This window comes from Triticum aestivum, chromosome 6D (genome assembly GCF_018294505.1).
Source record: "Triticum aestivum cultivar Chinese Spring chromosome 6D, IWGSC CS RefSeq v2.1, whole genome shotgun sequence".
Classification (NCBI taxonomy): domain Eukaryota; kingdom Viridiplantae; phylum Streptophyta; class Magnoliopsida; order Poales; family Poaceae; genus Triticum; species Triticum aestivum.
In genome coordinates this window covers 14117591-14129321 of record NC_057811.1, presented here as the reverse complement: position 1 = coordinate 14129321, position 11731 = coordinate 14117591, and the positions used below count along the sequence as shown (strand labels likewise).

Here is an 11731-nt window from a genome sequence, read left to right as displayed (position 1 = left end):
TTGCACCCACCCATTCGCTAGTATTCTCAGTGGGCCGGCTCATCTAAATGTTTTAGCACTTTGTTTGTCTGAAGCTCATCCTGGTTTCGGGAAGCTTCAAGAAGCATCTCGGCCAGTTTTAAGCACGTTTTTTTCTGGTTTTTCTAGGACAGAATTCTTCATGAAATTCAAGAACTATTTAAAATTCGTGAAGATTTTAAAATTCATGATTTTTTCCAAATTCATGAGATATTTTTTTAATTCATTAGTTTCTTTAAAATTCATGTTTTTTCTTCAAATTATTGACTTCTTAAAATTCATGAACTATTTTTAAATTCATGAACATCAAATTTGTGAAGATTTTTTTAGTTTGTTACATTTTTTCAAATTTTTGTACAATTTTACAAATTTATGAACATTATTCAAATTTCACAAACTTCTTAAAAATTCACAACGCTTTTGGAATTCATATACTTTTTTCTTGTTCTTTAACTTTTTTAAAATTCATGAAATTTTTATAAATCCATGAAAAAATTTCACCTCTACAATTTGTTTCAGATTCATGAACTTTTTTCAAATTTCATGAACTTTTTTCAGGTACGTTACCTTTTTATACATTTATGAGCTTTTTTACGCTCACAAACTTTTTAAAAACTATGAACATTTTATAATGTAAATCAACACCGCTTCTTAGTTTCTTTTTAGGGGAACACCGCTTTTTTAGTGAACAAGACAGAAGTAACCAAGAAAAAAAGCAAGTGAATGAAAAACAAACAGAGCTGTGGCCCACGAGAGGACCTGCGGCCACTACGGAGGTTAGTTGGCGTGAAGACACCCCCTCAAAAAAAAAAGTTGGCGTGAAGACACTGATTAGGAGGTCTCCGCTGTGTATAACCCACATACTTCTCCAGGAAATGAAGCCCACCAGAAACTGCAGTTTCAAAACAAAAACATACCCCCGCAAAGTGCCATATTCTGGACAGAGCAATTCGAAGCCCGGGCTCAGCTGCACCCACTGATGAACAATAAATTCAAAAATAACTCAAAAATTGTTTTTTTATGTGGCCCGGATCTGGCCGGCGTGGCCTTGCCTCGTCCTGCCCGGCTTGGGTTTTCGCGGTGTGGTGCTCCCTGGTGGCGGCGGTGTGGGTTTTTCTCCATGTTTTGACAGGATGTGTGCGGTGGGTGGATGCCAGGGCGGCGGCCTCGGGCGGTGTGGACGGCGTTGCCTCTTCGGCGGGCGAGGGCCGTGGGTGCTGGTGGTCCGCGACTTCGGCCGTGCGGGCGGTGAGGTCTCGGTGAACGTCTACTACAGTGGGTCGGGGTGCCCCGTCATCCGGCGTGCCTGCTTCGATGAAGTCCAACGCCTTCTCTGGCTGCGTGCGCTCCCCTGGCCAGGTCTTTGGCCGGGTGGATGGGATGGGGCGGGACCGGGGGAAACCCTTGGCCGTCGGTGGAGGCCACGACAATGGCGGCGCCTTTGCTGGGCGTCGGTCCCCTTCTTGGAGGCCTTGTCGAGGTTCTCTCCCGTCTTTCATTGTGCTCTTCCTTTGGGCAAAAGCTCTAGTTCCCCTTGCGGGCGACGGCGTCGTACTTCCGTCGCGCTCCTTCTTGAAGGCGTCGCCCGGGGTTCCCGGAAGCATGGTGGGCGCTTTGCGGTGCGTGTGAGGTGTTTGGCGGCGGCAATGTGTGTGGCGTTTCATCTATTCTCCACCGGTCTTCGTCCTGTGGTAGCGCTCCTTCTGCTTGGAGATGGACTAGCGTAGATGGTGGTCGTCGTTTGGCGTCATGGTGGCGTCGATGGCGGAGGAACCTGCCAAGGTTGGCACCTCAGTCTGCTCTGAAGATGGACCAGTGGGAGATGGCGGCGACGACACATGTGAGTGTGTCGGACCGGATTGTGCCCCGGATCCGGTATGTGGCTCGGTCGGGGCCTCCGGCTTTAGGTGTTAGGCTTAGGTGAGAGGTCTGGGTATTTGGCCCAGCTTGCCCCCCTTCATCATATGGTAGGACTAGTGGCAGATGTTGCTAAGATGGCGGATTCAGGTATATTGTTGTACTACTTTGTAAGGTCCTCCTTTTTTAAAAAAAAATTATGTAAAATGATTATATGTGCAAGGTGCGTGCAAAAATTTCTGGTGTTTGGACTTTTTCTTTTGCCATGATCTCTTCACATATCCAAAAATAATGAAATTTTGCAAACACCTTGCGCATTCGAGCATCTTGCATGCCAAAAACAAATCAGTTTTTTGAAATTTATTTCTATTTTTGTTTGAAACTACTGTTCAACCAAGCATGTACGTACGTAAGTAGTAGTAGCAGCAGCAGCGGTGCTCGTTTCGGAAGGGAAAGCACCCAATGGCCGACACTGTATAGTAGTTTCAGTGATTTTTGGGTTTGAAAGAAAGAAAAGCAAAAGCTATAGCTTGGCGTTCAGCTCTACGGTAGTAGCTATGATCACGATGATCCCATTTGGTCGAACTGTTTTACATGTTCCTTGGCACGGTTGTCGGTGCAATCACCCTAGAAAAGACTTAATTGTTTCTTTGGTACTTTAGGTTCTGAGTTAACCTTTCTGTCTGGCACAAACATACATACGTAGAAAAAGATGTACTCCTACCTAGGGTTTCCTAGGTGCAACAGATTATTCTGTTCTTCGGTAAAGAAGCTTGGGTGTCCCGTTTGACAATCCAGGTTTACTTTAGACTTTCAAATGCTTGAATCAGGCTCTATAATCCATAAGTTTAGGGACAGGGGCGGCACTCAGAACATTGACAGCAGAGGTCAAGAAGAAGTGATAAGAGCAGTCAGAGAGCAAGCATTGGCTCATCAAATCTTCCGCTTCGGGTACAACTCAAGCTTTTTGTTTTCAAGTAAGGTACGCAAGCAAGCTTTCCTCCTGAAGAGACAGGGTGTTGGGTCGGCTGGCAAAGAAAGTCAGCATTTAACTGGAAATTTAGGTCAAATTTGCATTTGGTTGGAGCATAATTGATATATAAATAGATATAAATGGGAAACCTTTTTGGATATTCTATATTTAACATTATGTTATACATTATTAAAAAAATCTAAAATACATACAGACAAAAAGGTTTAAAAATTGTTGTCTTATCAGCATTAGACAAAATGAAGTAAAAAATAATTCAGAACTTGAGTTCCTAAGCATAAATACTAGGAAAAATAAGAAGGAATGATTGATTTGCAGCAATAAATATTGGGTGATATCTTTCACATACAACTAGGAAAAAGTGGTTTCCTTTTTGACTGGCAGTTCCAAAAATATATACTTCAATGTCAAAAAACATTGTGGTTCTTTAGTTTATTAATTTTATTTTAAATTCGTATAACTTTTACCTTTTCAAAAATAAATCTTAATAATTTGTACTTTTCTGAGTTTTCTTGTTGCGGCGCCATAGTAACTGCACTTATTAGAGAAAGTGGGAAACTAAAGAATAATGGAAAAGAGTCAAGCCAAAGATTAAAACAGGTTGCTAAGTTATCCCAATTTCTTGAACATTATCTATGAGACCCCGGTCTACTACTTGGTTTGATCTTGTAGTCCAAAGAATCCCATAACATGACGTATTTGGCATAGCAGTCATTAATGAAAAAACAATAGTTATACAAATGAGTGACGTGAACCGATCTCCAATAGTCGAATCATTCTTATCTTTAGACCATTCTGAGCCATTACGCACATCACAGCAAATATGATCGAAACCTAACTAGCTACTTCTAGCTAGAATGCATCATATTGAACACTACGGCTTCTTTGACTGACAGGATAGGAAAAATGGAGGAACTGAAAAAAGAAATGTAGAAATGTAGCAATGGGATAGGAAAAACACACGATTGAAGAAAAAGGAACTCTAGAAAATTATATCGTTTAATTTGCAGCAAATTTTAACATGCTCCCCCTTACCTCCTCTTTTTTTTTCGAGAACACCTCGAGAGGGGCAGGGAGTTCCTGCATCTTATTAAGAAGAAGAGAGCTGGTCTAGTTTATAAGGAAAATCTGACCTGGAAACCTAACATTCTCGGCTAATCAGGGAAAACCGAATGAAAACCCAAAAAGAAAGAAAACAAGAAAAAACACAGGCACTAGAAACTTGGGGACAAGGACAAGACAAATGCAGCATATCAAGGGAGGTAAGAGTATTAATTTAATAGATCTGAGCCGTTGATTTCATTAAGTAGTGGGTCCGAGTAACTCTTACCTTCCTACCTCCCATGTGAAAAGAGGAGATAAGAGGGAGCATGCTAAAATTGCTCTTAATTTGCAGGCAAAGAGATACCACGGGAATTGTAAAGGTGTCCATTATCAGCTCAAAACTCCGTTTTGGCTGCAACTATTTGCTTGATTCAATGTGTGCACAGGAATTCTAAAAAATGACGAGTGGGTGGAATTTTTTTTCATTCTTGTACGTACTTCTCCACTGGAGATGAGACCAAGGAAAAAAAACCTCTGGTTTTCCATCTATCTATTCTTGTGAATCAAAGGGGTAAATACTAGTGTTGCAGGAAAAATTTATACCCCTCTAATTTTCCTCCAAATCAATGAAGACCACGTGTGATCCGTCCGTACCAGTTCATCAGTGATTCCTTCCTCCCAAATCTGCTCAATACTTGCACACATATATGGACCGACAAAGCTATGGTCTAGCTAGAAAGATAGGTCACTGTTCTGTTATGCCCTTTTGGGAGTAGTAGCTTTGCTCGTTCCGGCAGGAAAGCATCCAATGCCCGGCATTCTATGTACTATATCTATCTAGCTATATGCACCTTTGGGTTAAAAGAAAATAAAGCTATGGTTGATAAGACAAAAGAAAAGACTGTCTTAATAAGGAAAAAAAGCTACGTACACACATGTACATATATGGACCGCGAGCAAGCTAGATAGATCACAGTTATGTTCTGTGCCGTGGTCGTACAAATCTTTTTATTTTTTGCGGGAAAACTTCCAATATATTCATCTTCAATCATGGCAATACAACGAACACCAGAAATAAAAATTACATCCAGATCCGTAGACCACCTAGCGGCGACTACAAGCACTGAAGCGAGCCGAAGGCGCGCCGCTGTCATCGCTCCTCCATCGCTGTAGTCAGGCACAACTTGTTGTAGTAGACAGTCGGAAAGTCGTTGTGCTAAGGCCCCATAGGACCAGCACCCCAGAACGGCAACCGCCGCGATGAAGAATAACGTAGATCTGAAGGATCCAAACCGAAGACACACGAACGTAGACGAACAACGACGAGATCCGAGCAAATCCACCAAAGATAGATCGTTTGCCGGAGACACACCTCCACACGTCCACCAACGATGCTAGACGCACCGTCGAAACGGGGGCTAGGCGGGGATACCTTTATTCCATCTTCAGGGAGCCGCCGTTGTCTGGCCTTTCTGAGCAGGACACAAACTTTAACAAGATTGAAAAAACGACTAAAAACGGAGACCTCCCGGCGGCCCTTGCCAGAATCCACCGCGCCTGCATGGCCCTAGGGGCACCGGAGAACAGACAGACCTGCACTGGTGCCGGCGAGAGGCACGAGCCCTAACTTTCTTTCTTGAAGGAGGAGGTGCTCTTTTCTGTGCGAGCATCCCGGTCGTACAAATATTTCCTCAGCAAACAAACCGAGCTGCATCTTCTGGTCCTCTTAAAAATACGAAATGATCTCCACGTGCACAAGTATCTCTCATGCATGTATACGCCTACTCATCGATTGCAATCCATGCATGCATCCAGTGCTGTATCCTCCTCTTGATGAAATATATGAGAAGGCAGTTCAGAATGGGGATGCCAGTCTGATGTGTCTCCTTGATTTCGCCAAACCAACCCAAATCCTTCGACGTGTAGATGCTTGCCGTATTTACAGAAGGGGCCACAATTTTGTCGGCACGGTGAACAGACACTACCTCGACATAAAGAACTTGCCACAAGTAACTTTGTCCGTCTAGCAAGCAAAGGGAGAGGAAGCGAGTTCTAGCAAAGAAAAAGCAAGGAGAGAGGGAGAGAGATAGAGAGTTCTATTTTCTTCCAGTACAACGTGGATAGACTAGGGGTGGACACAAAGTTCTCAGCTTGTGAGCTTAATGAGTGCTCAATAGCCAATAGCTAGCTTCTAAATGAATTAAGCAAATAATCGGTTTTAGCTCGTTAAGCTTAACGAGTTTCACGTTAAGCTAGTTAAAACAACACACCACATATTCTTATCTTAAGTTACACCATCTAATCAACCCAACCCAGCCCGTAGGAGTTCAATGTATGGTTAGTTCCAGAATCTAATATCTAATTTTTTGGCCAAATTGTAGAAGAATTTGGATTCCTGTTAGATATATGCAGTAGTGCGCGTTAAGTGTTAACTAGCGCTCACGGGTACTCGCCACCTTAACACGCTTCCGACGACTGCGAGCAGGGTTTTCGCTTGTTAAGCTTACCAGACATAGCAAGCACGAGCTTAATGAGCTGAGTACTCCCTCCGTAAAAAATATAAGAGCGTTTAGATCATTAAGGGAGTAGCTCGTAAACTAGTACTCCCTAGCTTGCAAAACGATCTTATGGGACGGAGGGAGTACTAATTAAGTGCATGTACAATGTTGAGAAGATGGTCTTCTCTTGATCATCCCCGTAATCTAGTCTAGAGATGAAAAAAGAAAAACATGTTTTACGTTAGTATATGACTAAGAGATGACATTTAGGATAAGGAACGAAAACATTGTTTTATCTCCGGTTCTAAGAGATCATCTCTTAGTTAAGTAATAAGGAAATCACAACTATTTTTTCATTTCTCTGTCTCTTACAGGTTAGTAATTATCCTATACGTGGCATCATCACTAAAACGAAAGAAGACTGAGATATCATCCCGTAATGAAGACTCCACATGCTCCAAAGGGCCCAACGGCATTCAGCCTTTACCTATTTCTCTCTCAACCTTTGCCTCCTTTGCTCCGTTGGCTATTTAAGAGAGGAGAAGGATGATGAGTTAAACGACAAACCAAAGAAACCTCCACTAAACCCTACACAAGGAAGGTGGAGCACAAGACGAGATCAGAGTAACCAGGTATCGATCGATCCGACAACTCCCTCCTTCCCTCTCCCTGCTATTGTGATGTTCAGCATTCTAACATAAATTATTTAAACTTTTGTGACATTGATATAGACTATGGCTTCACCATTTTGTGGCATCTCCACATGCGGCCTCAGTGCTGCCGCTCCTACCGGATTCTCCACCAAGAAGGCTCTTTCCCTGGTTTCGCCCACATTTGTTTCACTTCCCCAGGAAATCAGGCCTAGGAGAAGGTGCAATTTCAGAGTGAACGCCGCAAAGGAACTGTATTTCAACAAGGATGGGTCGGCTATGAGGAAGCTGCAAGTGAGTTGTACAATCTAATCACCCTCAATTAAATAATGCTACTATATATCGTCTATGTCGTTCTGTATTTTTGGTTTTCTATGCCAATTTCTGATTGCATATTTCCCTATCAGAATGGAGTGAATAAGCTCGCAAACCTGGTTGGAGTTACTCTTGGTCCAAAAGGACGGAATGTTGTCCTTGAGAGCAAGTACGGGCCACCTAGAATCGTTAATGACGGTGTTACGGTAGCAAAAGAGGTACGTGTCATTACGGTTTATTCTTACCATGCAATCCTAATGTAAGTTGAATCCGTGGTATGAACTTTTGACGTTGTTGGCTATCGACCAGGTTGAGCTCGAAGACCCCGTCGAAAATATTGGAGCTAAATTGGTTAGGCAAGCTGCTGCTAAGACAAATGACTTGGCTGGTGATGGTACAACCACATCGGTCATCCTTGCTCAAGGGATGATCACCGAGGGTGTTAAGGTACACCAATACAAATATCTTGTGTCTTGTCTTTTATAGCATAACTATTTTATATATTCGACGGTAAATAATGTTAGATTTCTTTACTTTCTCCAGATTGTAGGTGCTGGTGCTAATCCAGTACAGATTGCCCGTGGTATCGAGAAAACAGCCAAAGCGCTAGTCTATGAGCTCCAAAAGATGTCCAAGGAGGTTTAGATTTGCTAATCCATTGTTCAGTTCCGAAAATACATTCATTCTGAATTCTATATCACATTTCCTCTATCATCCTATGATAAATACTCGACCAATCTTGTAATGCAACAAGAAAATGCATCAGATTAATTATAGTAACTTCTGCTCCCTATGCTAATTATGAATGGAGCAGATGACTCACCCCTATGCCCTAACTACCATTCATGAGATATTAGCCCATTGTTATCATTTTCAGGAGCCCTAATCCTCATTTGAATCTCATATATTAATTTTTAAAGGGAGTACTCTCTATTTGAAATTCAAATTTGCCAAGTTGCATTAAATACTGCAGGTCAAAGATAGTGAACTTGTCGATGTTGCTGCTGTAAGTGCTGGAAATGATTATGCAATTGGCAACATTATAGCTGATGCTGTGAGCAAGGTTGGGCGACATGGGGTAGTCACGCTCGAAGAAGGAAAGAGTTCTGAAAACAGCCTCTATGTGGTCGAAGGGATGCGATTCGACCGCGGCTATATTTCTCCCTACTTTGTGACCGACGGTGAAAGAATGACAGTGGAGTATAACAATTGCAAGGTCTGTCGCACATTGTCTTGGCATGCAGTTCGTCTACTTACTTCAGTTAGCACAATCTCCATGAGTTATGTGCTCTTAAGCTGATATATTTATAATATATTGCTCAGCTCCTTCTCGTGGACAAGAAAATTAACAGCGCCAAAGATCTCATCGCTATTCTAGAGGATGCTATTACGAGTGGATATCCAGTTCTAATAATTGCAGAGGACATTGAGCAGGAAGCTCTTGCAGCCCTCGTGCTCAACAGGCTTAGAGGCTCACTACAGATTGCTGCTATAAGAGCCCCTGGTTTCGGGGAGCGCAGGAGTCAATACCTCGATGACATCGCCACTCTGACAGGAGGTGGGCTTGATGTTTGGTGTGACACGATGCGTCCCGTTGTGATACTTGTTCAGTTATAACGGTCGTTCTTCATGCAGGCACTGTCATCAGAGACGAATTTGGAGTGCCCCTGCATAAAGCAGACAAAACTGTCCTAGGAACTGCTGCCAAGGTTGTAATTACTAAGGATTCAACAACAATAATTGGAGATGGTACTACACAAGAGGAAGTAATCAAAAGGGTGACACAAATCAAGAACCAGATTGAGGTCTGTATATTGTGAACTTATTGGATGCTCCATATTTCCAGCATATATAGTTCAATTAGCTTGTCGCGCGCAAGTGTGTGTCTCACTTAAGTGTGGATGAAAATACCCTGACTAAAATTTTGTTCCGAAACTTTTTTTTTCAGGCTACTGAACATGAATATGAAAAAGAAAAGCTAAAAGAGAGGATAGCCAAATTATATGGTGGTGTTGCTATCATTCAGGTACAGCCGATGTTCACGCTGAGATATCTATTGATGTACTAGGCAACAATTCCAGAAATACACCCAGTAGTGCACTTTTTAGGTTGCATTAGCAGAATACAATAGCTATAACATAATACATCTGGTTTGTAGGTAGGAGCACAGACTGAAACCGAGCTAAAGGAAAAGAAACTGAGGGTCGAAGACGCGCTGAATGCAACAAAGGTAATGTTTTCTCCTGGTTAAATTCCAATTGGTTTTTGCCTATAAATGAAAGTGAAAGTTCAGTACGAACTGGTAGAGCGAGAGCAGCTAGTTTAGGGCTTCTTTGATTCAAAGGATTCTCAAAGGAATTTTGGAGGATTCTAATCCTTAGGAATTTTTCCTATCTTGGTTGTTTGATTCGTAGGATTGTAAACCATAGGAATTTTTCCGTAGGATTTATTTGCACTAGATTTCATAGGAAACATTCCATCCACTCAAACCTCTTTTAAAGAATCCTAAGTTTTTTCTATGCACAATCAAACACTCGTACAATCCTGTAGGATTCAAGACGACATTCCACTCTAATCCCATGTTTTTCCTATTCCCGCGTTTTGGAAATCCTACGAATCAAAGAGGCCCTTAGAAGGAAAAGAAAAAGGGATTTGTGTACCTTTGATATCATTCAGAGGGCCTTCTAGTGCATTCTAGAATTGTGTTGATTTTACTTTACAACAAAACCTATATGTACTCATTTCTTTGTTAATTGACTACCTTTCTTTGTGGGCAGGCGGCTGTTGAGGAAGGTATTGTAGTTGGTGGTGGTTGTACCCTCGTAAGGCTTGCATCAAAAGTGGATGCTATTAAACAAACCCTTGAGAATGATGAACAGAAGGTATGAAAAAAGTTAATGGGATCCTCTTTCGCAAGGTTTCAATAACGGAATTCTGTATTTAGTTCAAGGCGTTGTTTTCTTCCCTCGCACTGAACTAATCACCTCTTCGTATTTTCAAGGTTGGGGCTGAAATTGTGAGGAAGTCCTTAAGTTATCCACTTAAACTGATTGCAGAAAATGCTGGCATTAATGGCAGCGTAGTTATTGAGAAGGTTTGGAACTCAAATTTGTTTTCAAATATGAATTTGATATTCAAAAACTTGAGCATAACCAATTTGGAACTTGCCTGCATTCAGGTCCTTGCCATTGACAACTCCAGCTATGGTTACAATGCCGCTACAGGAAACTACGAGGATTTGATGGCTGCTGGTATTATTGATCCAACCAAGGTATGTGCTTGCAGAAGCAATGTTCTCTTTGACCACGTCATATAACCGATACTCTCATATGAGGATGCTATGGTACACTTTTTTCAAGATAATGTACCTGAAAAATCCTAGAGTCCATTATGTTTTGTCGGGAAATGGCGATTGGGTGTTTATCCTAACTGACATATAATTGTATTTGTAACTATGCTGAAACAATAAGCATGGAACCCATAAACTTTGAAGGGGTGACCAGTTTGATGAGACCTTTCTAAGGGGGATTCTATGTACCTCCTTATTTGCATCCAACTATTTTCTTTACCCTCCTTTCTGTGCATAAGCATCAAGCTCAAACAAAAATTAACTGGATGTTGCGCAAACAGGTGGTGAGGTGTTGCTTGGAGCATGCTGCATCAGTGGCGAAAACTTTCATCACCTCGGACGCTGTTGTCGTCGACATAAGGGCGCCTAAGTGTGCACCTGTTGTGAACCCGATGTGCGGTTCAGGTATACAGAGACAATCTGCTCATCATCGTCTGCTATTTCTTACTCAGGAATCAATATGGTCTTACTAACTTGTTTTAATTTTTTGTACAGGTTATGGATTCTAATTTAGGACAAGAGCTATGCATTCCTGTGCCTCGGCAGCATGCTATATCAGAGGCAGAACTACTGCGTTATGTTTTGAGAAATAAATTTATTACTTGCTGTTGTGGCGAGTCAAAGCCGCAATGAATAGTTTGTTTTATAGTCCTAAAAGTGAATGATGATTAGTTGCATGGAATATTGTAGCTACATACCATTCACAGTTGTTCTTTTCGAGCATTTGTTCCTTAAACAAGCGTAGGCTTGTGGTAATGACGACGTTCCATATATGGACTCGGTATACTCTTCGCATGAAAGGTTTCGCAATACTCACAGTTGTTCCTTTTGTGCATGTGTTCCTTAACTGAGCGTAGGCTTGTGGCAATGATGATCTTTCATATCTGGATTCGGTAGACTCTTTGCAAGGAAGGTTTCGTGCCACAGTGGTGCGACTTGATTGCAAGGTTCCTCATAAGCGGTAACATGGCGAATTGGTGATTAAAGACAATGATGATATTGGTCATTG

At 41.9% G+C, this 11731-nt stretch overlaps 1 protein-coding gene across 1 annotated transcript; it reads left to right on the top strand.

The window, feature by feature from the left end:
- Positions 1–6951: 6951 nt before the first annotated feature.
- Positions 6952–11536, top strand: LOC123143086 (ruBisCO large subunit-binding protein subunit beta, chloroplastic). Its single transcript, XM_044561881.1, has 15 exons — positions 6952–7040; positions 7140–7352; positions 7466–7591; positions 7683–7820; positions 7917–8012; positions 8347–8589; positions 8697–8931; positions 9009–9178; positions 9322–9399; positions 9532–9603; positions 10151–10255; positions 10375–10467; positions 10552–10644; positions 11004–11127; positions 11218–11536. Exons 2-15 carry the CDS (start codon positions 7143–7145, stop codon positions 11229–11231), a joined length of 1797 nt encoding a protein of 598 aa, XP_044417816.1. The 5' UTR covers positions 6952–7040; positions 7140–7142; the 3' UTR covers positions 11232–11536.
- The last annotated feature ends 195 nt before the right edge of the window (positions 11537–11731 follow it).

Bases quoted from the DNA above. Each gene is read 5' to 3' on its own strand.
- LOC123143086 (XM_044561881.1), top strand. From the start codon at position 7,143: ATGGCTTCACCATTTTGTGGCATCTCCACATGCGGCCTCAGTGCTGCC. The intron at 7,592-7,682 runs GTACGTGTCATT...GCTATCGACCAG, and splicing joins GTGTTACGGTAGCAAAAGAG to GTTGAGCTCGAAGACCCCGT. The intron at 10,256-10,374 runs GTATGAAAAAAG...CGTATTTTCAAG, and splicing joins TTGAGAATGATGAACAGAAG to GTTGGGGCTGAAATTGTGAG.